The following is a 25,114-nucleotide window of genomic DNA, read 5'->3' on the forward strand; positions in this document are numbered from 1 at the left end:
TTTGAAAATATGAATGTGTTTCAGACAACACATGCATATGATGATTAGGCAAGGCAAGTTTATTTGTATAGCTATAGTATATTTCATACACAGAGGTCGTTCAAGGTGCTTTACATGGAAATGAGAAAACGATATATAAGAAAAAAATTATGTAAAAATAAGAGAGACACAAAAAAATCACAATAAAAGCAAAGATACGTGAAAATGAAAGTAACATTTCAAAGAAAATAGCTTTATTGTATTTATTACAAAATTAAATATGATAGAAGAATATATGAAACACCAAGTTTCAAAACTGACTTATTAGGGTTAGATTTGGTGCTTGCATTAGAATGTCACTTTATACATTGGTTTATACTATTTTTTCTGATTAATTTTTTTATATGTCACCTGGCGTTAGGGTTAGAGCTGGGTTTGGGTAGGGATGTTATTTTATGTCAATCTAACCCTAAACCGAAGCAACAATGGTAAGAAAATAGGACAAAACAGTTGAGTAACCAATACGTGATAATCACACGAAAACAGGAATTCGTTAGACGATCCCGAAAAAAACTTTGTGATAATATCATGAAAAAAAAATCTAAATATTACGTGACTATATAACGAAATTTTGTGAGATTGGGCTGGGAAATGATGCTTTTTCAGGTGCCCCATTGCATTTGCTGCTTCATGCCCCCAGATCCTATGTGACGGGGCCATTAAATAAGAGCCGTTTTACACCTAGTCACTTCATGCGTTTTCTCGGATCAGACAGCTATCTGATTTGTTAAAACGTGCGTCTTGACTAAACTGATATCAATCCGATCTGCTATTCCCCAGCAAAATGCAAATACACTATTCATTACTCCGCCCTAACCATGGGGATGTTGATGTTTTATGCTGATTGGCTGGGAAATGATCCATGGGTGTTGATTACTTTCTCTAAACCACACATCTAACCTTTTAAATGTTTTAAAAATAGGCACTTTTAATTCTGTGTCACAAACTTAACCATTGTTAACTTTTATACCCGCTACAGCCTATACCGCCTATGGCTATGATTTCACGTGACATTTTCTTTACAGTTTGATGTTGTTTTAAGTTAGGCTTATATATAAATGTGTTGTTTTTAGTGTATGGTCAATGAAGAATAAAGGAATTATTAGAGACTTTTACTGTTTGTACACAATGATGATGTAGCAAGGGCAAGTATGGCAAGAATCAGCAGCATGTCAAGCTACGCAAACGAATTAAGCAACACAGACACAGAAAGTTATTTTAAAAAGTTGACTTTATTAAATATTATTTGGCTACCAGATCCATGTTCTATAGTGGAGTGGAGAGAAGACTTTAGCAGATGGTCAAATATAAAAATTATAATACAAATATACAAATATAAGTGCAATCGTAAATGCAACAACCAGACATTTTGATGCTGGGAAAGCGTTGTGATAAACTTTCTGAGTTGCTAACACGTCAGAACCTCTGGGAAATAACACCACTTCTGTTGCCAAAATGCAAGAGCAGGCTATTTGATCACATGTGTTGTAAAAGGGTCTATAGGGAAAAGTTTAGTTTTTTAACTTCTTTTGTGTAAACCATCTGTAGATACTGTAAATCAAACAGCACTGAGCCATTTACTCATCACTATAAATAAGATGTAAGATATACATTTATTTGAAAACTTTTTAACATTTAAGCTTACATTTACTTATTTAACAATTTATTTACATTTTAACTTTATAAATTAAATGGCAGAACTTTTCTTTCTCCCAGGAAAACAGAATTGAGACTTTAGGAAGGAAGATTTACATAACGAGCAGGACCGTTTGTCAGGATAGACGCATCGTCTGTAGGAAGAACAGTTCAAAAATGGGTCATTTGCAAGGGTTCTTTGCTTCGACCCCTAACAGCTTCTTGAAAGGGTAGGGATTAGGGTAGACAGCGGACTAGAAAGGTAGAAAGCTTCCTGAAGACTGCATCATATTCTATTGAAGTGAAGCTGGAGCTCATTTGCATTTAAAGGTACAGAAATTAAAAAAGCAAATTTTTGCTCCCACCCAAATAAGGTCATTTTGGATATGCTTTAATAAATGATCTGTTGGGTATTTTGAGCTAAAACTTCAGACACATTCTGGGCACACCTGAGACTTATATTACATCTTGTTAAAATGGGCATTATAGGTGACCTTTAATATCTTGATCAACAAAGACTGTGTTTTTAAATGCTTTGTTACTCTGTGCATGCTATTACTTTATCAGCACATAGGGTTGTAATGGTATACCAGTATGGTGGTTTACTGCGATATTAACATATTATACCGTGAACATTTGCTTATCCACGGTTTTGGCAAAAAAAGTGAAAGCAGATCTCACCTGCGCTGCTGCACTCACTGCTTAGACTCCACTCATAAAGTACAGCTGAGAAAAGAGCTGAAGACTACAACATTTCTGATCTCTATCCACCGATGAAATAAAGTTAAAGGGCTCTATCTTACACCCGGCGCAATGCGCGACGCAAGTGTCTTTCGCTAGTTTCCACCCTAATTTTCACATTTAGCGCCGCGTTGTTTAAATATCAAATGCATTTGCGCCCCCTTTCTGGTCTGAAAACGAGGTGTGTTCATGCGCATTGTTGGCGCGTTGCTATTTTGAGGCAACTAAAATAGACTACGCCATTGACCAACAAAAACCTGGTCTAAAGTCTAAAGTCAATGGCGCAATGTGTTTTATGTTATTTAAAGAGCGCATTAGTAAAATGCGCCTATACACGGGAGGACAACGCGGGTTTGCTTATCACAAGGTACATGAATGCGCAGCAGCACAAAAATGCTTTTAAATATGAAAGATTAAAGGATTGAATGTAAAAGATTATTATTGAGTCTCTTTGACATAAATGAGGACTAATTATGAGACGTTAGAAGGCGCAAAGAGCTGCTTCACCTGCAGCCTGGTAAGTAAATAAATGCTTTGCTTTGAACAAATACATCTGTTTTTAAATGTTTTTTTATGCTACCTCACGGATTTATTGTATATGATGACTCTGTACCTGTGGATATGGTGAGATGAGAAACATTTTTAAGTAATGCTTAAAAAAACTCTTTGCTAAAAAAACGCTGTCCAAAGTGCTGAAACGTGCGGAGAGCCGTTTGTAAATTCTTTATCTCCTGTTTGTTACAAATAAAGTATTTTTAGAGTACAAACCTTATCTTACATACTTGTAAATTATTTTTTGATGATATTGGATAGCCATACATTTAAAGCAATTACAAGCCTGCTTTTTACTTCCATGACTAAAAGAAAACGGGTTTTAAAGGTTTTAATAAAAAAATAACAATTTCAATACAAGTGAAAAACAACACAATTATTTAACATTAATCTTAAACTGGGGATCTTCTTCCTCCGCTTAGTTTTTCAGTTTACAAAGTCCGTCATCTAAATAGGGATTAGACATAAGTCCAGCGCAACTGGCTTTTAAAGGGGATGAGAGCTGTGACTCTCTTTGGTTTACTGCACGTTACGCCCAAAATACTCCCATTACAATAGGACCAACCCTTTTCGACCATGCGCTCGGCGCAAAAAATATTTTTCCCGTCGTTAAATTAGTAAAAGTGGATTCGGACACGCCCATTTAGACGTTGCGCTGTGCGCTTTAGACAATGCGCTTAGATCGTTAGAATAGGGCCCAAGATCTGCAGTATGTGAACACTTTGGGTATCTGAATATGGCCCTGCCCTTTTTGCTCTCCCATTTTATCCTGTTCAAGAGGAAGAACAGTTTGGTTTATTCTTGTCTAATCTAAAGATAAATAACTTATTCCTTATTTTGTTTAAATGGGAGATGTGCAGCTTTAATTCATCTTTATTTTTCACTTTAAAACTTGATAAGTTAACTCAACTCAAACCATTTGAGGAAACCAATTGCCAAACCATTTGAGTTTTAAAGGAATAGTCTACTTATTTTCAATATTAAAATATGTTATTACCTTAACTAAGAACTGTTGAATCATCCCTCTATCATCTTAGTGCGTGCACGTAAGCGCTGGAGCGCGCTGCGACGCTACGATAGCATTTAGCTTAGCCCCATTCATTCAATGGTACCACTCAGAGATAAAGTTAGAAGTGACCAAACACATCAACGTTTTTCCTATTTAAGACGAGTAGTTATACGAGCAAGTTTGGTGGTACAAAATAAAACGTAGCGCTTTTCTAAGTGGATTTAAAAGAGGAACTTTATTGTATGGGGGAATAGCACTTTTGGGAGTACTTCAACTCGCCTGAAAAGTCCGCTCCACTTCTCCCTCTCATAATGGGAGAGGAAGAGTGTTACTGCGCCGAGTCGAAGTACTCCCATAAGTGCTATTACGCCATACAATATAGTTCCTCTTTTAATCCGCTTAGAAAAGCGCTACGTTTTATTTTGTACCACCAAACTTGCTCGTATAACTATTCGTCTTAAATAGGAAAAACGTTGATGTGTTTGGTCACTTCTAACTTTATCTCTGTTTGATACCATTGAATGAATGGGGCTAAGCTAAACGCTATCGAAGTGTCGCAGCGCGCCCCAGCGCTTACGTGCACGCACTAAGATGATAGAGGGATGTATCAACAATTCTTAGTTAAGGTAATAACATATTTTAATATTGAAAATGAGTAGACTAATCCTTTAAAACACATACATATGAGTACTGTGAACTTAAATATTTTGAGTCATATGCACTTATATTTAAGTTCACAGTACTTGTATGTGTTTTAAAACTTACATGGGTTGAGTTAAGGTTTTACCAACCCAGTCTCCATGGATTAAAGTTTTCCGTCGCTAGACGGATTTCCGTCAATTGAAAAATTATTAAATTCACTTTTCATAAAGACGACGTGTATTCACCTTTTTAAGTGGGATGTGATCAAAGCCTGGAGTGGAGCCAAATCACGTTCCTCTATCCACTGTAAGCGTTCTGTAATCACTACGCACCGGATCCACTCCGGGTTTTCTGACTGTATCACGTTAAGCTGAGGTAAAACTTTATTTCAGCTAGCATGGACAAACTTATAATGCAGGAAGGCTCCGATGTTTTGGAGATCGATAAAGGTGTAAATGACCTGGAGATTGACTTGGCTTAGCGAAATGATGAAGATTGGCAAGGCTTTCAGTTCGTGGGCTAAGAAATCCAAAAAGCCAGGTATCTTGCGTGTCTTTGGACAGTATGACTAGGGGTCCTGTATTTTGGGGGTAAGTTAAATGATTTCTCCCGTACGTGATCACCCGCGTCCCGTTTTTGACTGCTATGCTGATATAGCCAGTGGCTGATACAACGGGTTAGTTAAACTCGTGGGTAAACTTCATGTGGCGCCACAAGAACCAGGAGGCAGATGACATCCAAATCCCGTGAGAGCGATTCGAGGAATCATAAGAGGAGACTGCTTCCGAAATGCTCTCGCGGGACTTTGATGTCAACCACATGTCGGTTCTTGCAGTTGCATTTGCGTTTGGTCACAAAAACTTAACATTTGTACACATATTTAAGCACCGCAGTTTAAAAACAAGTGATTTAAGCCATTCAAAGTCAAACAACAGTGCAAAATGCGGCCGCTGTTTCTGTGTCAGATGAGCATGCAAGCCGCGCTTTCGCTTCTCATTGTGTGAGTATTTTTGCCGCTTTATTGGCCTTAAATACAAATATGCGTCAAAAATCCAGTCTTTGCAAATATCCTTATATAAACACAACCATTTAGGTCTTAGGAGAAAGTAAACAGCAGAAACATTGCGCACAAAATAGCACATCAGCGCTGCCTCTATTGTAACATAATAATTTGTTGAGAAATGTACAGTCATTCATTGTACATCTTTCACTATGGTTACAGACATCCTGTGGGTATTGTACACGAGTTTGACTCGAGTTACTCGTTCAGGGTTTATATTCATACATAACGTTACTGTATTATAGCTGTGACTGTAAGCTGTTTTGTGAACAGAACAGACCCTGGATTATTTGTTTATGTGTACTGAATAATATGATATTAAAAAGTTGTATTTGTTCACATTAGTAAATGCATTATATAACATGAACAAACAGTGAAAATATAGAGTATATAAGCATTCTTGTTTATGTCATTACAGTAATTGACGGTAGTTCATGGTGCATTCACTATGTTAACAGTTTCAACTTTGATTTAAAAAAATATTAGTAAATGCTCAAATTAATACATTTACAATTAATTAATTAATAAATAATTAATAAAAGATTCATTAAAGGTGGTGATATTCATGTTTTCTTTTTATATAGTGAGTTATTTAGTTGTTTCGCCTTAATCTGAAATTCCCTGCAAACTACAGCTACCTATATACCACAGGAGACTTAAATATGGAATTAATGGCAAAAAATCTCCCCTTAAAATGTTATTGGTCTCGCCTACATAAAGTGTTAGTTAAAGGAATATGACTTGACCTGAAAAAAATTTCAGTCAGAAGAATTTTTTTCACTTTAATCCCTGAGTCTCACTGATTTGCATATAAATAGCATGAAGTGTGAAAATTGTGCAATACAAACGCCAAATTCCACTTTGGCGTGCATAATACGCCAGTCCTTCCCATTCACTTAAACAGCACATCTTTTTTGGTCGTTTTATTTATTGGTTTCTCAATTGTTTTTGCTTTTTTACCATTTGGGTTTAGGGTTAGAACAACTTTTTTTGTTATATAAAAATGACATCCTAACCCAAACCTCAATTCTAACCCCAACTCCAAGCTACCATGACTTAAATATAGACAGAAACATGGAGAAACCTGTATATTAAATAACCTCATTAAGCAAATCTAACCCTAAACCCAAGCGAAAATGGTTTAATAAACAGAAAAAAATTGAGAAACCAATTAATAAAACGACCAAAAAAGATGTGCCGTTGAATGAATGGGAAAGGACTGGCGTATGCACGCCAAAGTGGAATTTGGCGTATGTATTGAACGATTTTCACACTTTGTGCTATTTATACGCATCTACATGAGACTGGGTAGGTTTTATCATATACCATAAAAAGTTTATTTTTCATTAAAGGTGGAGTGCACAATGTTTGAAAGCCAATGTTAACATTTAAAATCACCTAAACAAACACGCCCCTACCCCAATAGAATCGGGACCCTCTTTTGATAGACCTGCTTCACACATACTCAACCCCGGCAAGGATGTTGGTTAGTAGACACGCCCCTTACTGCTGATTGGCTACAAGTGTGTTTTGGTAGTCGGCCCGGCTCCAATGTTTTTCAAACATTGTGCACTCCGCCTTTTAAAAGTTTGATTTAATAAACCATACGTTAAACCCAAAAACCCTCAGTTTGAATTTATGTAAGGGTCATTGTAGCTGATGATAATAATAATTATAGCGTATACAGTGAAACCGTGATCTTTTCCGAGATAATTATCATACTGTGAAACTCTCATACAACAAACCCCCTGTTACAATCCTAGTAGTATGTAGTGTACAGTAGTCAAGGAAGTGTTCTTCATTTTCAGCATTTAATAGCTTGATAGCAAAACAAACAAACAAACTTCACAGCCACCATGAGACAATGAATAGAAACATCTGAGTGATATCACATCTACAGTACATCATCATTACTGAAGTCTTATGAGAGAGAGTCATGTTTTTATCTGTCAACATTTAAAAACACTCAAGATAACAGAGCTGAGAAAATAACCGTTGCCAACAAATCCTCAAAGCCTGCTCACATTTCACCCCTTAATCAAAAGAAATGAATTATATATAGTATAAATAAAATAAGGCCTATGTTTAGAATGAAAGAGTCATTGAGTAGTGACATTATTTGGCTATATTTCCCTTAAACTGTCATAACATGATGCATATGTAAGTTTGACTTCTGGCTTTTATTATTTATTCTCAGTTTATTCTTGATTTATATATTCTGTATAATATTATAATAATAATATAGTTGTGCTACATCAGTTTTGTCTTTGGGTTATTGGGGTGAAATATGACTGACAGATGTCTTGTGATAGATTTAATAATTGGAGATCAACTTGTGTTTTTGTTGTAATGTGCTACTTGACCTTCAAAGTAAAAAGTTACTATACAATTCATAAAAACTATTAAGAGACAATCATATAAAACATTGATCATTATCTTTCACATGTAGAAAAACACATTTCACCATTAGCTCTGTTCAGTTGGACCATGCACCGTATATTTAAAGAATTATTCCACTTTCACAAAAAATCTGATAAATTTACTCACCCCAATGTCATGTGATTATGTAATACGCAAGGTCGCGCTGGTGCATCACACGGCTAGCGCAAGACAAGAATTTGTGATTTAAAAGTGCTTTTTTCTGGCGAAAATGACAATCGTTTTGCTAGATAAGACCCTTATGCCTCTAAAGTCCACTATATGGAGAAAAACCCAATTTTTTCCTAAAAAACAAAACAAAACAAAATTTGACTGAACAAAGAAAGACATAAACATCTTGGATGACATGGGGGTGTCACGTGGAGTAATCCTTTAAAGACAGTAAATCTACTTAAATGTCTTATATTTTCTTTTTGCTACGCAATATCTCCTGCTGTCATATGGGACGGGTGTTTGTCCACAGAGTCCAGAAGACATTTAATCTCTGACAGAAAATAAAAGTGTCTAAACGTCTTTCTACAGAACTTCTAAAGCTCAACACTCTCATGAAACAAACAAACACAACACAACACAACTAGACTTTCCTGGGGCTGTCATGTCTGATGATCTTGTATGTGATCCAGTAGAAGATATTAAAGATGAGGAAAGCCAGCGGGAACACCGCTCGTGAGATAGTGTCAATCCTCTTTGCTCTGTCCACAAACTTCCGTCTGTTTGGTTCGGTTTCTTTCAGAAGCGCTGGCGTCTGAACGCTGTTTGTCGAGGGACTTTTCACCGCATTTCCGTCTTTGACACATGAAGTCATGTTGTAACCCGTGAAGTGCAAACGGCCATCTTGTAACTCGTCCTCCTGATGAACATGATACAGAGTTTTATTGAGCTATAAAACCAGAGAACAGGTTCATAATTGAGTATGAAAACAACCTAAGGGCTCGATCATTAGCAGCTTTTATTCAGTTTAATGAGCCGCCCGTAACCACATCTTCAATGTTTCTCTATTAATCCAGAATCATCTCTTCAGCTAAACATTTCTGACTGAAATTTGTGCATTTTTACTAGAAAATCACCCAAAACTAAAACTTCTATCATTATTTATTCACCCTTATGCTGTTGGTTTCTTTTTGTCATAAAACTAAAGGTGATGAATGAGATGATCGTCTCATATTGTCTTTCACTAAAGAAAACATTTCAAACAGGTTTAAAACAAAACAGTGAGTTAGTGGTGCCAATACTTAAATTTTTGGGTGAACTGTTTTCGTCTATTTTGGGATAATTTAGCTAATTTATCTTTACATGTGAAGCCAATCTGTATATTTAGAGACAAAAATCACTGAAAGTCCATTTAAAGAGAAGGACACAAGAGGAGACGTCTCTGTAGGGATGATGTTTTCAAAGCTCAGCATGTGGACAGAGTTTTAGATGATTGAATCACTTTTAACTGAGTGATTTCTATTTGACTTTGGGTATAAATGTTGTTCTCATTATCACACTGATTTTATGCACATTTTGAAGTATCGCATAAGAAACGAGTGATGAAAACACCAAATTTTAAATAAAAATCCCCTCATTGGCAAAAAAGTTTTTACACTTGTGGTGGTTTTTGATTTATGAAAAAAAGAGTAAATGCGAATAATGGGAGATGGAAACGCATTTGCCGAATAAATTCTGATGTAGCAAACGTTAAACCCGTGTCTAACTGTATCAGCTGTCATTGTCTTTATCATATATGGGGCTCGAGATCTGCTAGTAAATTTATAACTTGCTAGATTGTAACAAAATGCAGTCCTGTCTCTATTTTCTAAGCTTGCCTTGTTTTATTTACTGTTGGGTACTAGGTTAACCAATACCACTGTCATTGGCTTAACAACTTGATGGAAACACACCTTATTCACATTTCTTTATTTTTATTTTTTGTGAATTTTAAAAATGTTAGCTACACGTTTGAATGGAAACCCAGCCAGTGAGATGATCAAACTCATTCATTTTAGTTGTGAAGCCCATTTAACTTTCTGAGAGGTCTGTCATGTGATTGTGTCTTCATTCATTTGAAGTATTCGACATCTGGCCTTCAAACAACAAAAGATAGTTGAATCTGAAGAGTTACATCATTACACGCCTGTCAGAATAACCCAGGTAATGTTTGTACCTTCCGCTTTAGTCTTTGTCTTCGCTTTAAGCGCAGAAACTCTTTCTGTTGTCTAGAGACAAAATTGACGCCGGCGTATTCGAGTAAAGCTGCGAAAACAAACAGCAGACATACGGCCATCCAGATGTCTATGGCCTTCACATAGGAAACCTGCAAGATGAAATGATGAAAAGAGGACTGAGTGAGATATATAGATATATATTATCAGGCTTTTATGTTTAGGTTAAGTCGTTTTACTTTAATGGCAATGGAAAAGTCATTGAAATGCCTTATTTTCTTTAGTTTTTCATTGGTATTTAACACATTTGAAACCCTCTAAGTGCATGCAAAATTCTTCACTCCTAAAAGTCTCCAGTCACTCTTCACTGTCCTTTATGAATAAATTAAACCTGTATTTCTGAAAGGCCTGAGGCCAATATTTAGCAGATTTGAAGTGAAAGTATTTGATGAACATATGATACGTGCCAAGAGCATTTGGTTAATATCATTATTTCATTTTTGATGAAGGTGGTGTTTAGTGGCTTTTGCATCTGAAATCATCATAAATCCTCATTAGTAATATATATATATCTCACTAGTAATCTAATATTTCAATAAAATTACTATTTAACATCATAAATATCTTACTTAACTTTGAGTCAGAGGAACTATTATTTGCAGTTTAACATAAATATATTACAGTGAGAAGGGAGTTTGTGAGTATCTGTCCTCATGTCATATAAGCTTGAAATCCCCCTGAAAGAACACGAATTGAGGCTTTAAAAGTGATCATATTAAAGCTGACATTTCACAAGACTTTTTTAAGACCTTTGGTGTCCCCAGTGTGTGTATGTGAAGTTTTAGCTCAAAATATCGTACAGGTCATTTATTATAACATTTTAAAATTGCCCATTTGTAGGTGTAAGCAAAAATGTGCTGTTTTGGGTGTGTCCTTTAAAATGTAAATGAGCTGACCTTTGCACTAAATGGCAGTGCCGTGGTTGGATAGTGAAGATTAAGGGGTGGGGTTATTATAATAAGATCCCCTTCTGACATCACAAGGGGAGACACATTTTTTCACATTCTTGCAGAGAATGGTTAACCAAAACTTAAGTTACTGGGTTGATCTTTTTCACATTTTCTAGGTTAATAGAAGCAATTGGGACCCAATTAAAGTCAGATTTTCATGATATGTCCCCTTAAAAAACTTCATCATCATGTGAATGTTTCAAAGTGTCAACATGATCCAATTGTTGGCTGAATGATCGTAATAGTATTTTGTAGATAAAGATAAAGTGTATAGTCATACTGTGAAAACCTGACCTGTAATAAAAGCTGTGCTATGGGATTATCAGATTACTGGTTGTCTACTAATGACTGCGTTCATTCACAAAGATGATTTGAGTATCAGATTAACCTAATGACATGATTACAATGTGCAGGGTGAAGAATAAATGAAAGCAAGGTGGTTATAAACTAATCTCCCTACAGTAGTTTAAGTTAGCAACACATTCAGAGGTTTACTGATCAATGAGAGAATAAACTAGGAGTGAAATCTCATTAGAAAAGCAGCGCTGGAGGCAGACGATCATTTGCGTGATGGGTTACAGAATAAAAAAGCGATGATAATCACCATGATGATAATTGTTTTAAGCTTTTGTTGCTTTGAATCCAGACTCAGAAAGCTTGACACTAAATATTTATAATCTCTTTCATGCAAATCTGTTGCATAGAGCGGCACACAGGTGATGAATTTAAACACGTGTCTGAAACTCATTATTGTGATTTTGCTTTAATCTTCAATCTCAATCCAGCAGATGTGACATTTACAGTAAGCACAGACCGGATGACTGTTGCTCATATCTGATATTAGTTTTGTGAATAAAAGCCATATGATGTTTTTATGCTTCATTCATTTAACAGCTGATTATATGAACACGTTCTGTTCATGCACAAGACATTGAAAAGCAGCAGCTTGTGTCTCATTATGTATTTGTTTGTTTGTTTTTTCAGAAGGAAAGAGTTCAGGGTTTTAATGGACCATGAGGTGAGTAAATGTCTTTAAATGTTTATTTTATCTTAATAATAATAAACTCCTGTATTGCGTCCTCATGTGTTTAAACACACATACTGATAAAAATACACTAGTTAAGCCACTTGGATAAAAGCGCCTGCCAAATACCTAAATTTAACATCGGAGGTTTTAGATTTTTGAATAGTCAGCTGATCAAGCACCCATTGTAGTTATTCCTTGTAAACCAGGATGAGGAATTATTTTGGGATCAATCTGACTCAAGAACTGCTCTGAATCTGTCATGATCACACCAAAATCTTGTTTATCCCAAAATAATAAAAGATGTACACTCACCTAAAGGATTATTAGGAACACCATACTAATACTGTGTTTGACCCCCTTTGGCCTTCAGAACTGCCTTAATTCTATGTGGCATTGATTCAATAAGGTGCTGAAAGCATTCTTTAGAAATGTTGGCTCATATTGATAGGATAGCATCTTGTAGTTGATGGAGATTTGTGGGATGCACATCCAGTGCACAAAGCTCCAGTTCCACCACATCCCAAAGATGCTCTATTGGGTTGAGATCTGGTGACTGTGGGGGCCATTTTAGTACAGTGAACTCATTGTCATGTTCAAGAAACCAATTTGAAATGATTCAAGCTTTGTGACATGGTGCATTATCCTGCTGGAAGTAGCCATCAGAGGATGGGTACACGGTGGTCATAAAGGGATGGACATGGTCAGAAACAATGCTCAGATAGGCCGTGGCATTTAAATGATGCCCAGTTGGCACTAAGGGGCCTAAAGTGTGCCAAGAAAACATCCCTCACACCATTACACCACCACCAGCAGCCTGCACAGTGGTAACAAGGCATGATGGATCCATGTTCTCATTCTGTTTACGCCAAATTCTGACTCTACCATCTGAACGTCTCAACAGAAATCGAGACTCATCACACCAGGCAACATTTTTCCAGTCTTTATCTGTCCAATTTTGGTGAGCTCGTGCAAATTGTAGCCTCTTTTTCCGATTTGTAGTGGAGTTGAGTGGTACCCGGTGGGGTCTTCTGCTGTTGTTGCCCATCCGCCTCAAGGTTGTGCATGTTGTGGCTTCACAAATGCTTTGCTGCATACCTCGGTTGTAATGAGTGATTATTTTATTCAAAGTGGCTCTTCTATCAGCTTGAATCAGTCGGCCCATTCTCCTCTGACCTCTAGCATCAACAAGGCATTTTTGCCACAGGACTGCTGCATACTGGATGTTTTTCCCTTTTCACACCATTCTTCGTAAACCCTAAAAATGATTGTGCGTGAAAATCCCAGTAACTGAGCAGATTGTGAAATACTCAGACCGGCCTGTCTGGCACCAACAACCATGCCACTCTCAAAATTGCTAAAATCACGTTTCATTCCGATTCTGACATTCAGTTTGGAGTTCAGGAGATTGTCTTGACCAAGACCACACACCTAAATGCATTGAAGCAACTGCCATGTGATTGGTTGATTAGATAATTGCATTAATGAGAAATTAAACAGGTGTTCCTAATAATCCTTTAGGTGAGTGTATATGAAGTCTTTCTCAACATTGAGACTATAGCAGCATAACAAAAGTGTCAAAGGCAAAACTTGTCCCATAATGTCACTTTAACATCAACAATATTCAGACTCTTTCCTGATGTTATTCATTCAGACCTTTGGCAGTGAAGCTCTCGAGCCTGAACTCTGGGTCGTCATGGTGAGGACGGTGGTGATGCCGAGCGCGACCCGAGCCGGAGCTGCGTCCATGTTGATCCAGAATGAGACCCATGAGAGGATGACAATGAGCAGACTGGGAATATACATCTGGATGAGATAATATCCCATCTGTCTCTCCAGCTGGAACTTCACCTCGATACACGTGAACTTACCTGACAACACAGGAAAAAAAGGCTTTATTTTCAGATTAAAATTCATGACAGGACTGATAAGAGTGTGAATGTGATGTTTATTATTAACATGATCCTGATCTTTTCACCTGTATTGTAGTGTTTGGTGCAGTAACCCAAATCTTTCTCATCTCTGATGATGAACTGTGGTAAAGTCAAACCATCAGCCATCTGAACCGGACCTTTATCAAGCCACTCGAATATCAGGTCATTCATTGTGTAACCAACTGAAGAACACAACAACAAAAACACACACAATATAAAGTCACACAATAAAATTCATATCAAGACATGTAGTTGAATTTGTTTGAATACTTACAGCTCTCCAGCTGCATAGTGCAGGTCTGAACATCCATGGGAAAGTTCTTCAGATCCATCGGACACGACAATATTAATGTCAACCTGTTAACAAACACACCTCTTTATGTGTGCTTGTCATATTCTGCTATCAGATATTCAGATTCAGTGTATCGAGTGAGAGATATTCAGATTATTGTTGTGGTCCAGGCAGGCTGACTAATGACTAACATTTTCTCTTTCATATATTTAATTAGTTTCTGTAATTTTTGTATGCTGTGAAGAGACTCAAGTCTTTCTTCCCGACATTCACGTGTTCATTATTCTGTTTTCTGTATTTAAAGTCTTTGTTTAGCTGATGTGGGCCACACGTATGAACACTATGATGACTAATGCATGAGATGATAATGATGTTATTGAGCTCTGTATCAAACCTGATGTCTATACTGTAAATAGAAACGTGTTTGTAAAACTAGGTCACATCAGCTGATTTTAAAAATAGACCTTAACAAGAAGTCTTTCTTTCTTTCTTAAACAAATATCAAATATCAGCAGCTGTATAGAAATGACTTGATCAGCAAATATCTTTACATTTATGCATATAATCTTAATATTTAATATTTATGTATTTATCCAGATCAACTTGCAGTGCATTATAAGGTACAGATTTGTTTTATGTTCCCTGGTATCAAACCCTATAATCTTTGCACAGCTAACTCAATGTGCAGCACCTTTCAGAGAAGATTCTCAGCGTTTACTCTCTCAAAAATGATTTCGTTAAACCCTCACATAGCATCTTTGTGCTTATGTGGTAATTTAGCCCCCCAAAAATCTATTTATTCAGTAACCCGACACTAAACAAATCCAATGAGTTTAAATGAAAATCAGTATTTGGTGAACTAAGCTTTTGTCTCTGTTACACCTGCGCACAGTTTTTTTATGTTTGATGTTGGTACTCTTCTGATGGATGTACAGGTAAGTGTTTGATGTAGTTAATGAATGAATATATCTGCATGATGCTCCAGGTTATCTCAACATGAATGAGAATCAGAGGACAGAAAGTCTCAGATTTGATTTGATGAGAATCTCGGGACTGTGAAGATTTCATCCTAACATCATCTCATGCTTCAGGCAGGTGAGACACTGAAGTCAGATTTAATTGAGAATAACTAAATTCTGTTTCATCAGCTTTTGCTGTTGGCGTATGAGAGGAGTATTGCTGAAGTTTATTAAAACTTGAATCACATTATTACACAACACCGGATCAGAACAGATACTGATCAAACCTAAAGGATACCTGATCACTGATCTGTTATCTTATATTCATGATATTGTTTTAGTTCATTTTCACAGTGTCACAAATCAAACTTGAACATATTGTTTGAAATCATTTGGTCCGAGCAGATTTTTTAATTCACAGACGAGTTGATTTTGATGTTTTATAGTTGTGAGTTAAAATGAGATGTGCTACCTGATGCTGTACAGCACTGTCCCATCCTTAAAGATCCTCAAGAGTTTGTTATCTGTGGTGACATCATGAAAGTTTGCTCCTTTCTCATTTGCAAAGAACAGGTCGGGTTTCCAGATGGAGTCCAGCATGGACGGATCCAGATCCAGGGATGAGTCCGGATATTCGCTGTAGGCCAATCGCGGGTCGTTCCATTTCTGCCTTAAGAAGATATTGACTCTGTAGTCCTGTGAGATTCATACAGCGGTAAAAGTAAGCACATCAGTTTTTTATTCAACTTGTAATAGAGATCTGAGTTTGTCATTTTTGTACTTTATATTGATCAAAGCTGAAGAAGCATGTTGTTTTTATTGAATCACTGATTTGACATTGAAATCAAATGTTGAGAGTTTTGGATATTTTAGTTTCAATAACACAGACAGACACTGACTGTACACGTTTGACGGTGAAGTTTTATCTTTGCTGAAGACTTCAATGGTATTCATTCATCTGTGCATTATGTTTCACTAACAGCACTAATGGATGAGGAATCAATTCCGTTTCTTTCAGCCTTTATTTAAACGGCTTGTCATTAAAAATGTCATTGGGTAAAGCTCTTTGAAAACTTGTGTTGAATGAATGAATGAGTCAGACTTTATTTTTCAAAGAAAACAAGACAACGATCCATCCAGTACCAGACAAACCAATGAACTACATAACAGCAAATCTTTTCTTCATCAAATCCCTATGAGTTACATTCATTTAACTATTCAGCTGTTTTGTGATCCATTTAGAAAGGCACTGAAACATAATAATGAAATTATTAATAATATTTTTGTTAATATCAAAAAAATGCTTTTACACGTAATAATTTAAAAGATTATAAAAGTCTATAAAGGCCAGAGTTTTCATTCATGGTGATTTGCTGTATAAATGTGATTATTTGATTTAAATCATGACACATTCGAATTAATCATTGTGCTTGTTTCATTCTCTTTATGATAAAGTTTATTGATCAAAGCCCATTCTGATATATTCTGTATAACATGCATCACAAAATTTAACAAACTCTGGTAGGGATGCACCGATACCGATACTGGTACTCGATACTCGGTATCGGTATCGGCAAGTACTGAAATGCAAGTACTCGTACTCGTATTCCAAAAAAGTGGTATCGGTGCATCCCTAAACTCTGGGAGTATAGGGCTAATAATGGAGAGGTCGATTATAAAGACATTTAAAAATGATTGGCAAAATTATTTCTTTTTTACAACAGTTACCTTTGAAAATAAAACTGTTTGTTTGCTTGTTTATTTTTTAAATATTAGAAAATTTGTAAATGAGGAGAATCAGGGCAACTTTAATTTTAATATAACACAGCAACATTTACTTTAGGCCCACGGCCCTCAGTCAGGTTTGATTTTTGGAGGAAAAAATTGGGCAACCCTGCAATACAGTATATATTTTATATTAAAAACCCATAAAAATGAAAATGTTTTACTCCCAAAATGCTATGAAAATCAGCCACATTAAAGGGGACATATTATGACAATCTGACTTTTTCAAAGTTTAAGTGCTATAATTGAGTCCCCAGTGCTTCTATCAACCTAGAAAATGTGAAAAAGATCAACCCAGTAACTTAGTTTTGGTAAACCATTCTCTGCAAGCATGTGAAAAAATAGGTCAATGAAATTTGGCTCTTATTGTGATGTCAGAATAAGGTAATACCGCCCCCTTTATCCGCACTATCCAACCACAACACAACCATTTAGTACGGAGAGAAAGAGAGAGAGAGAAAATAATTCACAGCACAATTGAGTTTCAATTGCAACAAACCACCATCATTGTGATCAGTGTTTGCACTTCAGCCGCTCATTTGCATTTTAAATGACACACCCAAAACGGCACACTTTTGCTCAGACCTAGATTAAGACTTAGTTTACATCTTTAAAAAAATCTCATAATATGTCCCCTTTAAGTTCTGATCCAAATGTCAAGTACAAATCACAAACAATGAGGTTTTTGTCACACTTTTAGTGGTTTTATCAACAAAGGCCACTGGGTGTCAACGGTTTGCTGCATAATCACAAATTAATACATTACTGTCACTGCAGCATTATTCATGAAAAAAAGATTTTGATATAATATATAATAATTACAACTACAAGGGGAGTTTCATTTAACAAAATGACTGTCAATACTAAATGTCTGTCATCAAACTACATTCAATCGAGCTTTAAAACAATCTTTGTCAGGATTATTTCAGGTTTATAGGATATGTAATGATAAATTATGTAAACCTGCCAGTGACATTTTAGAACATTACTCGTACCATAACATTATTTTAGCAAAATGATGATGAAATATGAAAAATTATTGTTTTAAATGTGTAATGCCAAACGTTCCCACCAAAGTATCTTTCTTTGTGTTTATTAACTTCTTGAAATCCTTTTGGACTGAACTTTGGGCTATTGTAGTATTTTTTAGTAAAGATAAATGAGACCTGACTTGGATTGGTAATTGTTTAGCCCTGAAGCGTGTGAATATCTTCAAACATTAAACAAATCAATTTGAACTCTGGCCCTGCTAGCAAATCACAAAATCATTTACTGTTTGAATTATTCAAACAAAACTCCAGCAGAACAGATGAACATGATAGAAATGTTAAGTGATTTTGGTAGACTTTCTTACACGTTACATGTACTTACGCTTAATAGTAAATTACAGAAATGACATGCAATTAACCCTTTATAATCCATGAGGATTTGATTGGATGGTAAGAATGATCACATGACAGGTGCTTAGAGACATTTATGACATCAGCCAATAGAGAGTTATTTCATTTTGATAAAGGGGCAGCATCTTGTCTCGGTTAACCCAATACAGTACACAAAGCAGTATATATTTTAAAGTATGTTTTAGTCCAAGTACATATAAAAGGAAAATTTATACGATTCACGTCAATCATATACTGTAGCAGAGCGACTGCTTTTCTCAGATATGTTTATGTGTTTTAAACATGTTTGATGGCAAATGAAAGTATAAGAAAAACTTACCATAGTGGTCTCTGCCACAGAGCCAAAACTGTTGATGAAAATATTGCACGTAACGTTTACAGGAGGACCTGGAATGCAAATTAAAAACAAGATTTAGCATTTACAGCAACATTTGAACTCAGGCTGTTTTCTGTATTTATATTTTTAAGCATAACAGTTTTGTATAAATGTAATTATGGGAATATTTGATAGCTTCCATACTAAAATATATTTAAAGCAGACTGTGACATGACATGACATTATATTTACAAATCAAAGAGAAGAATTGATTAAGGTGTAAGGTTCTCAGAATAAACCATTAAATGTATTTTAAACCTCATGAATGTTTCATAATAAGATTGAGTTTTAATCACTCCTGGGAACAAACACTCATTCAAACCAAATCACACTTGAATAATGACATCTATTGAAGCCTGGCATTCATCTGCTTTGAAGAAAAGAAAAAGAAAATGGGACGGGGTGACACAAATATTCAGCTTCTTCAAACAGAGAAAACAAATCAAGTAAAGCCAGACTGCATGCATGTACTGTGAGTCTTAAATCATTCATTCATTATGTTTTCTGAACATCATCTGTGTTTACAAACCCACTGTTAAAATCACACACATAACTCTGAAATATTTACTCATTAATAAAAAAACAATTTCCAGAATATATATGAAGAGCTTAGATGCAAAACCTGCTGTGTGTCTGACGTGTTTTCTTGTAAATGAGCATTTTGTTATCAGACTCTTAATGGATTCTGCCATCAAAGCGGTATTTCTGAATGGCCTGAGGCCGACATTAAGTGGATTTGATGCTAAAGTATTTGATGAATGTATAGTGTGCCCATGTGCCGAGAGCTTTCGGTTAATATCATTATCACATTTCTGCTTTTGCGTCTGAACACTTCATACTTCTTGTCTAACTAGATATTTTTATTTTGGGTAACAAATAATTAACAGTGATCCTTTTTTCATCTTCAGTATTACATTTATTAAAAATTTATTCTTTTTATTTATTCATTTATTTATTTTTGCTTCTCATACAGAAAAACCCATGAAACATAAATCATGGAAATTAAACAAATATATATATTTTATTTTCTTTCCTTTTTTTGCATGGATTTTAAGGTGATCACCATGATTAAACCCAGAAAAGTTTATGATTTAAGAGTTATGGGTCACTTTATTCAAGTCGAGATCCTGAGTTATTGTGAACTGTAGTTGGCATATCGACATCAAGATAGTGTAACTTCAAAAAGTTTAAAGACTGAAACGATATTAGGCCATGTGAAGCAAAGCAAAGTTCAACCCTCTTTAGTAAAGTGTTTGTAGTAAAGAATGAATCTGAACAATATGAGATACTAAAACAAAAACAATGCTGTGTATAATATTGTAGTAAATGTAAGATTGATTACCTTTGAAGTTGGGTCTAATGCGTGCGTCGTAACCTGACGTCTTTCCCATGAGTTTATCCAGGAAATCAGATGGGGACATCGTAGATGAATATTCGTGTCCGGATGCTCTTTCATACTCGTTCGCTTCTGTTAAACTGAAACACAAAACACAAGTGTGTTACGCCAATGAATAAACTTCATACAGTAAATGAAGGATGTTCTGAATGTGATTGATCCACACAAAACCTTAACCCCTTAACATGAGTGTGTTTTTGTGGGATGTGTTGTAGGAATGTTCTAGGTTTGAATTTTATAACCATAAACTAACACTAGGACTGCACAATAGTGGGGGGGAACTTACATTGCAATATGAGAAATACTAGATGACTTGTAAAAGCTCAGTTTAGGAGGAAATAACCTCAGTCTCACTGATTTCTCAGAGACATCTGTGATTTTCTTCTGCCGTGTAAACCTTTTCTTATATAATAGTGTACCACTGGCAAAGGGGTCCTAAATAGTGTTTCTTTTGAAAAACTAGCTCTGTATGCTCGGCGATGTGACTACTGCAGATGCGATGTTGATCCTGAAACGATTTATTGTGCAGCCCTACTAACAACTAAACCATTTTTTTAGGAAACAACATTTGCCAAGAAATGCTGCAGGTATATGAGATCAACAATGACATCCTGGGTAAGTGCTCATATATATATATACTGTACTTTACAAACATCATCACAAGAATCCAATAGGACACCTTACATCTTCTGTCTATTAAGATAAAGACCTAACTAACCCCATTCTTCTCTAACTAAACATCAAACAAATAAAATATGTTTGAACACAAAGTTTACATCTGCACGAGTCAGTGTTAGTTTATTGTATACGGGTGTTGAGTGCTTTAAAGGGGGAGATATCACGAAAATCTGACTTTTTCCATGTTTAAGTGCTATAATTGAGTCCCCAGTGCTTCTATCAACCTAGAAAATGTGATAAAGATCAACCCAGTAACTTTGTTTTGGTAAACCATTCTCTGAAAGCATGTGTGAAAAAATAGGTAATTGAAATTTGGCTCCCTTTGTGATGTCAGAAGGGGATCTTATTATAATAATACCGCCCCTTACTCTGCACTATTCAACCACGGCACTGCAATTTAGTGCAGAGATCAGCTCATTTGCATTTTAAAAGACACACCCATTTTTGCTCACACCTCCAAAGGGGCAATTTTAATATGCTAAAATAAATTATCTGATATTTTGAGCTAGAACTTAACACATGTACTCTGGGGACGCCACAGATTTATTTGACATCTTAAAAAAATCTTAAAAGTGTAAAAGTCTTGTGAAATGTACCCTTTAACACAACTCACCCAAAACCTTTAAATAACTCTCAATTCTGCTGTTTTTTAACCCAATGCTGGTTAAATATTGGACCGAACACATGTTGGGTTGATAAATAATCCTATGCTGGGTTGTTTCAACTCATGGTTGTTCACAACAACCCACCAAAGGTTTTCTTTTTTAACCCAACGTGTGTTCAGTCCAATATGTACCCACTGTAGGGTTAAAAATAACCCAGCAGAATTTAGAGTGAAGAAAACCTCTCGTTTCTGCTCTACTTCATGAATCGAATCTAACTGAATCCAATAGAACCAAACAGAATGGAATGGAATCAAATAGAACCGAACTGAACAGAATCTTTAAATGAGATTACATCATGAAGTGCTGAGAGATTTTTCCTCTATTGCTATAGCAACGCACCTGATGCTCTTTATAGATGAATGTGATAAAAATGTCATCATTCCACCTCACCGATGGCGCACTCAGTTTACAACACTACATACTTGTGTCTGGACAACTAAAGTTCGTACCTGAAGTACTTGTGCATCTCTATAAAGCATCCGAGTAAAGTTGTTAGGAGTTTAATAGAAGCAGTCATTCCTCTGGCTGTGCGCGTCCTCGCGCATGGACGCGCAGGGTCAGAAACGCGCTCCAAACACCGACACGTCTTTCTTCCGAACTAAAACAAAGCTGCCGGATTTCTCAGATGAACCCAGAAGTAACGCTCGAGTCCAGATGTTCATGATTCCGATCAGTCAGAGAAACAACATGAAGAGACGCGGCGGTGCCCAAAGCTCTTAAAAGCGCAGCACATCAGATGGATGGAGAATAACCTGCTAGGCTATAATAAGAGATGGCACGTGAGGGCGTTGTGTTTTTCAGAGCTTTAAGAGTCTTGTGCGTTTGTCTGTGTGGTGAGATGTCTTCAAATGACGGACCGAGTTCAGATCCGCGACTCTTTGCGCGCATGCGCAACTGTGTCTATGGTTTTGGCTCATGCGTGGATTGTTAATCTTGTGTTGATTGAGAGACGGAATTAAGAGTGGAATTTAGAAGAGAACTTTGACAATGAAAAGAAAAATTAAAGTTTATTGGTGTTGAGGTGGCAGACTGGGTGGGTGACTTGCGTAAAAGTATGTTTGTGTTTATTTCATACAGTAAAACTTTCCAAAGATCACGACGTTTTAGCAATGACACAAGTTCGATTATAAATTAATCTGTGCACGATATTGCGCTGAACCACGATAGCGTTAAACGGATGCGGTAACCATAGCAACAGCAGGATGCTTGTGTTATAACCCCAATATTAAAGGGGCCATGGCACAAGACGTTTTTTAGGATGTCAAATAAATCTTTGGTGTCCCCAGAGCACATATGTGAAGTTTTAGCTCACAGATAATTTATTATAGCATGTTAAAATTTACACTTTGTAGGTGTGAGCAAAAATGTGCAGTTTTGGGTGTGTCCTTTTAAAGGCTAATGAGCGGTTTGTTGCCATTGAAACTCAATTGTGCTGTGAATTATTTTCTCTCTCTCTTTTTCTCTGCACTAAATGTCAGTGCTGTGGTTGGATAGTGCAGATTAAGGGGCGGTATTATTATAACAAGAGCTCCTTATGACATCATAAGGAGAGCCACATTTCAACAACCTTTTTTTCAGGAGCTCGTAGAGAATGGTTTACCAAAACTAAGTTACTGGGTTAATCTTTTTCACATTTTCTAGGTTGATAGAAGCAATGGAGACCCAATTATAGCACTTAAACATGGAAATAGTCAGATTTTCATCCCATGACCCCTTTAAATGAGAAAACAGATGCAATGAAATACTTTACAGAAGTTGACTTGTCCTTTTAAACCTGATTTAACCAAACATTCTGCATGATTTTTCATGCATGCAGCTTTTATGACGTCTTAATATTTAATTGCTTGACTATTTTTATGCTGAAATAATAAAAAAAACTTAAAGAAAGTGTGTTTCGTCATGACAAAATATGTGTTTGTTCTGTGCTTCATGTGAACCTATGTGCATTGCACATCATGTCAAATTATGTGCCTGCTACAGATGCTTGCATATGCTAGATAAACGCCTAATCTCATGCATAATCAGAGTAAAGCTTCTCTTTTATCATGAACTCTTTGGATGTGTATCCAGCAGGCACGTATTTTGACATGACACACGATGCACATAGGTTAACATGACGTACCGAACAGATGTTGACATGACGAGCCACACACATTACACCCCAAACACATTCCTCAAAAAGAAGAGGCACCAGCCGCCACTGCCGTAAAGAGCAACGCATGAATATGTATAAATTACACTTTTATTATTTATCGTAATGTATTACATGACAAATCAAACACTTACAAGTTTGTTAACTTAAAATACATCCATCTGTGCTGTGGTCATCAAAAGTTTTTAATTCATTAATCTCATATCAGTAATCACTGAAGATATTACGGCTCGTGTCCTGTCTAATTCCAAAAGCTCTGTATTGATAGATATTTTCTATCAAATGAAAAAGCCCATAGCGTGCACCCTGAGGGGATGGATCACGAGCTCAGGTTGCCTTGGAAACAGACTCACTTAGCACATGATGAGAGATGCTGAAAGGTTTGTTGTTGTGTTGTAGGTGATTGACAGACAGTGTCACGCGTTACTGACAGCTTCATTCACTTTATCTACAGACACAAACAGCTCAGTCACATGTTGTTGTCGGGGTTTTTTTGTCTCAGGTTTTTAATGTTCATTGCAAAATAAAGAGCTCAGTTAAACGCTTAGCAGTCTATTAACCATGTGCAGAATGCTGATAAACACACCGTACGTTCAGTGTTCGTGAACAGACATTCTTCTTTCTACAGCAGACAAAAGAATTACAACACTAAATGTTTTCCGTGTTTATTATCATTAATGTATGTTCGGAGAAAAGGAAAATACTCCAATACTATGGTGTTGTCTGAGGTTTTAGTCCAAAGTGAAGATATAAAGAAAAACAGAAATAAACTTTGACTTGTAATAAATTGAATCCTCCATCTTCTCTTGTTCTGTCAGGCAGAATCAAATCTGTCTGTCATCAGCAGTATGACAAAACTAATTTACTTCAACACCTGTAAACCCAAAAACATCTGACCCATAAAACACAGAGCACAATATTTCATTATCTTGTGTCCTGTCTGTGTAAAGACTGAAAACATGCTTTTAAAGGAATCATTTTTCCTTTATTATTTACACATCCCTCTCTTCTCTATAAGTCAGTTTTGGTGATATTTAGACATGATTTTAGTTGAGATTATAGAGCTGTAATGTTTCTATCTCTTCATCACATGTCAGGTGACATCGGCCCGGCTTCAGGTTCAGTCATCAAGTGGACTTTTTCTCTGGTCATTAAAGTCTATGGGCGATGACCTTTATGTTA

The 25,114-nt window shown here is 36.1% G+C and overlaps 2 protein-coding genes across 4 annotated transcripts in view; one reads left to right on the plus strand and one right to left on the minus strand.

Moving 5' to 3' along the window:
- fancb (FA complementation group B) overlaps window positions 1-14,086 on the plus strand; it is a 34,412-nt gene extending 20,326 nt beyond the window's left edge. Inside the window, exons 10-11 of one of the 2 annotated variants that reach the window (XM_065252409.2) lie at window positions 12,256-12,289; window positions 13,950-14,086. The gene's annotated coding sequence lies outside the window, so the exon portion shown is untranslated. The remainder of the gene's footprint in view (window positions 1-12,255; window positions 12,290-13,949) is intronic. The other variant, XM_065252411.2, reaches the window with a different exon arrangement.
- glra2 (glycine receptor, alpha 2) lies at window positions 7,468-22,704 on the minus strand. Of its 2 annotated transcripts, none has more exons than XM_065252436.2 (9): window positions 22,230-22,704; window positions 20,384-20,517; window positions 18,985-19,052; window positions 15,953-16,176; window positions 14,504-14,586; window positions 14,274-14,411; window positions 13,952-14,034; window positions 10,264-10,413; window positions 7,468-8,967 (listed from the first exon to the last, which is right to left on the minus strand). In XM_065252436.2, exons 1-9 carry the CDS (start codon window positions 22,295-22,297, stop codon window positions 8,692-8,694), a joined length of 1,224 nt encoding a protein of 407 aa, XP_065108508.1. In that variant the 5' UTR covers window positions 22,298-22,704; the 3' UTR covers window positions 7,468-8,691. The 2 variants fall into 2 exon arrangements, with proteins under 2 accessions (XP_065108508.1, XP_065108507.1); XM_065252435.2 differs by having other exon boundaries at window positions 13,952-14,166; window positions 22,230-22,699.
- Between the last annotated feature and the right edge of the window lie 2,410 nt (window positions 22,705-25,114).

This window comes from Paramisgurnus dabryanus, chromosome 15 (genome assembly GCF_030506205.2).
Source record: "Paramisgurnus dabryanus chromosome 15, PD_genome_1.1, whole genome shotgun sequence".
NCBI lineage: Eukaryota > Metazoa > Chordata > Actinopteri > Cypriniformes > Cobitidae > Paramisgurnus > Paramisgurnus dabryanus.

What these genes read in the sequence shown, in the direction of transcription:
- glra2 (XM_065252435.2), bottom strand. Translation starts at nt 22,297, where the DNA reads ATGACTGCTTCTATTAAACTCCTAACAACTTTACTCGGATGCTTTATA. An exon ending in CATTAGACCCAACTTCAAAG is followed by an intron (nt 19,053 to 20,383) that starts GTAATCAATCTT and finishes TTTGCATTCCAG; the next exon opens with GTCCTCCTGTAAACGTTACG. An exon ending in CACTATGCAGCTGGAGAGCT is followed by an intron (nt 14,412 to 14,503) that starts GTAAGTATTCAA and finishes TGTGTTCTTCAG; the next exon opens with TTGGTTACACAATGAATGAC.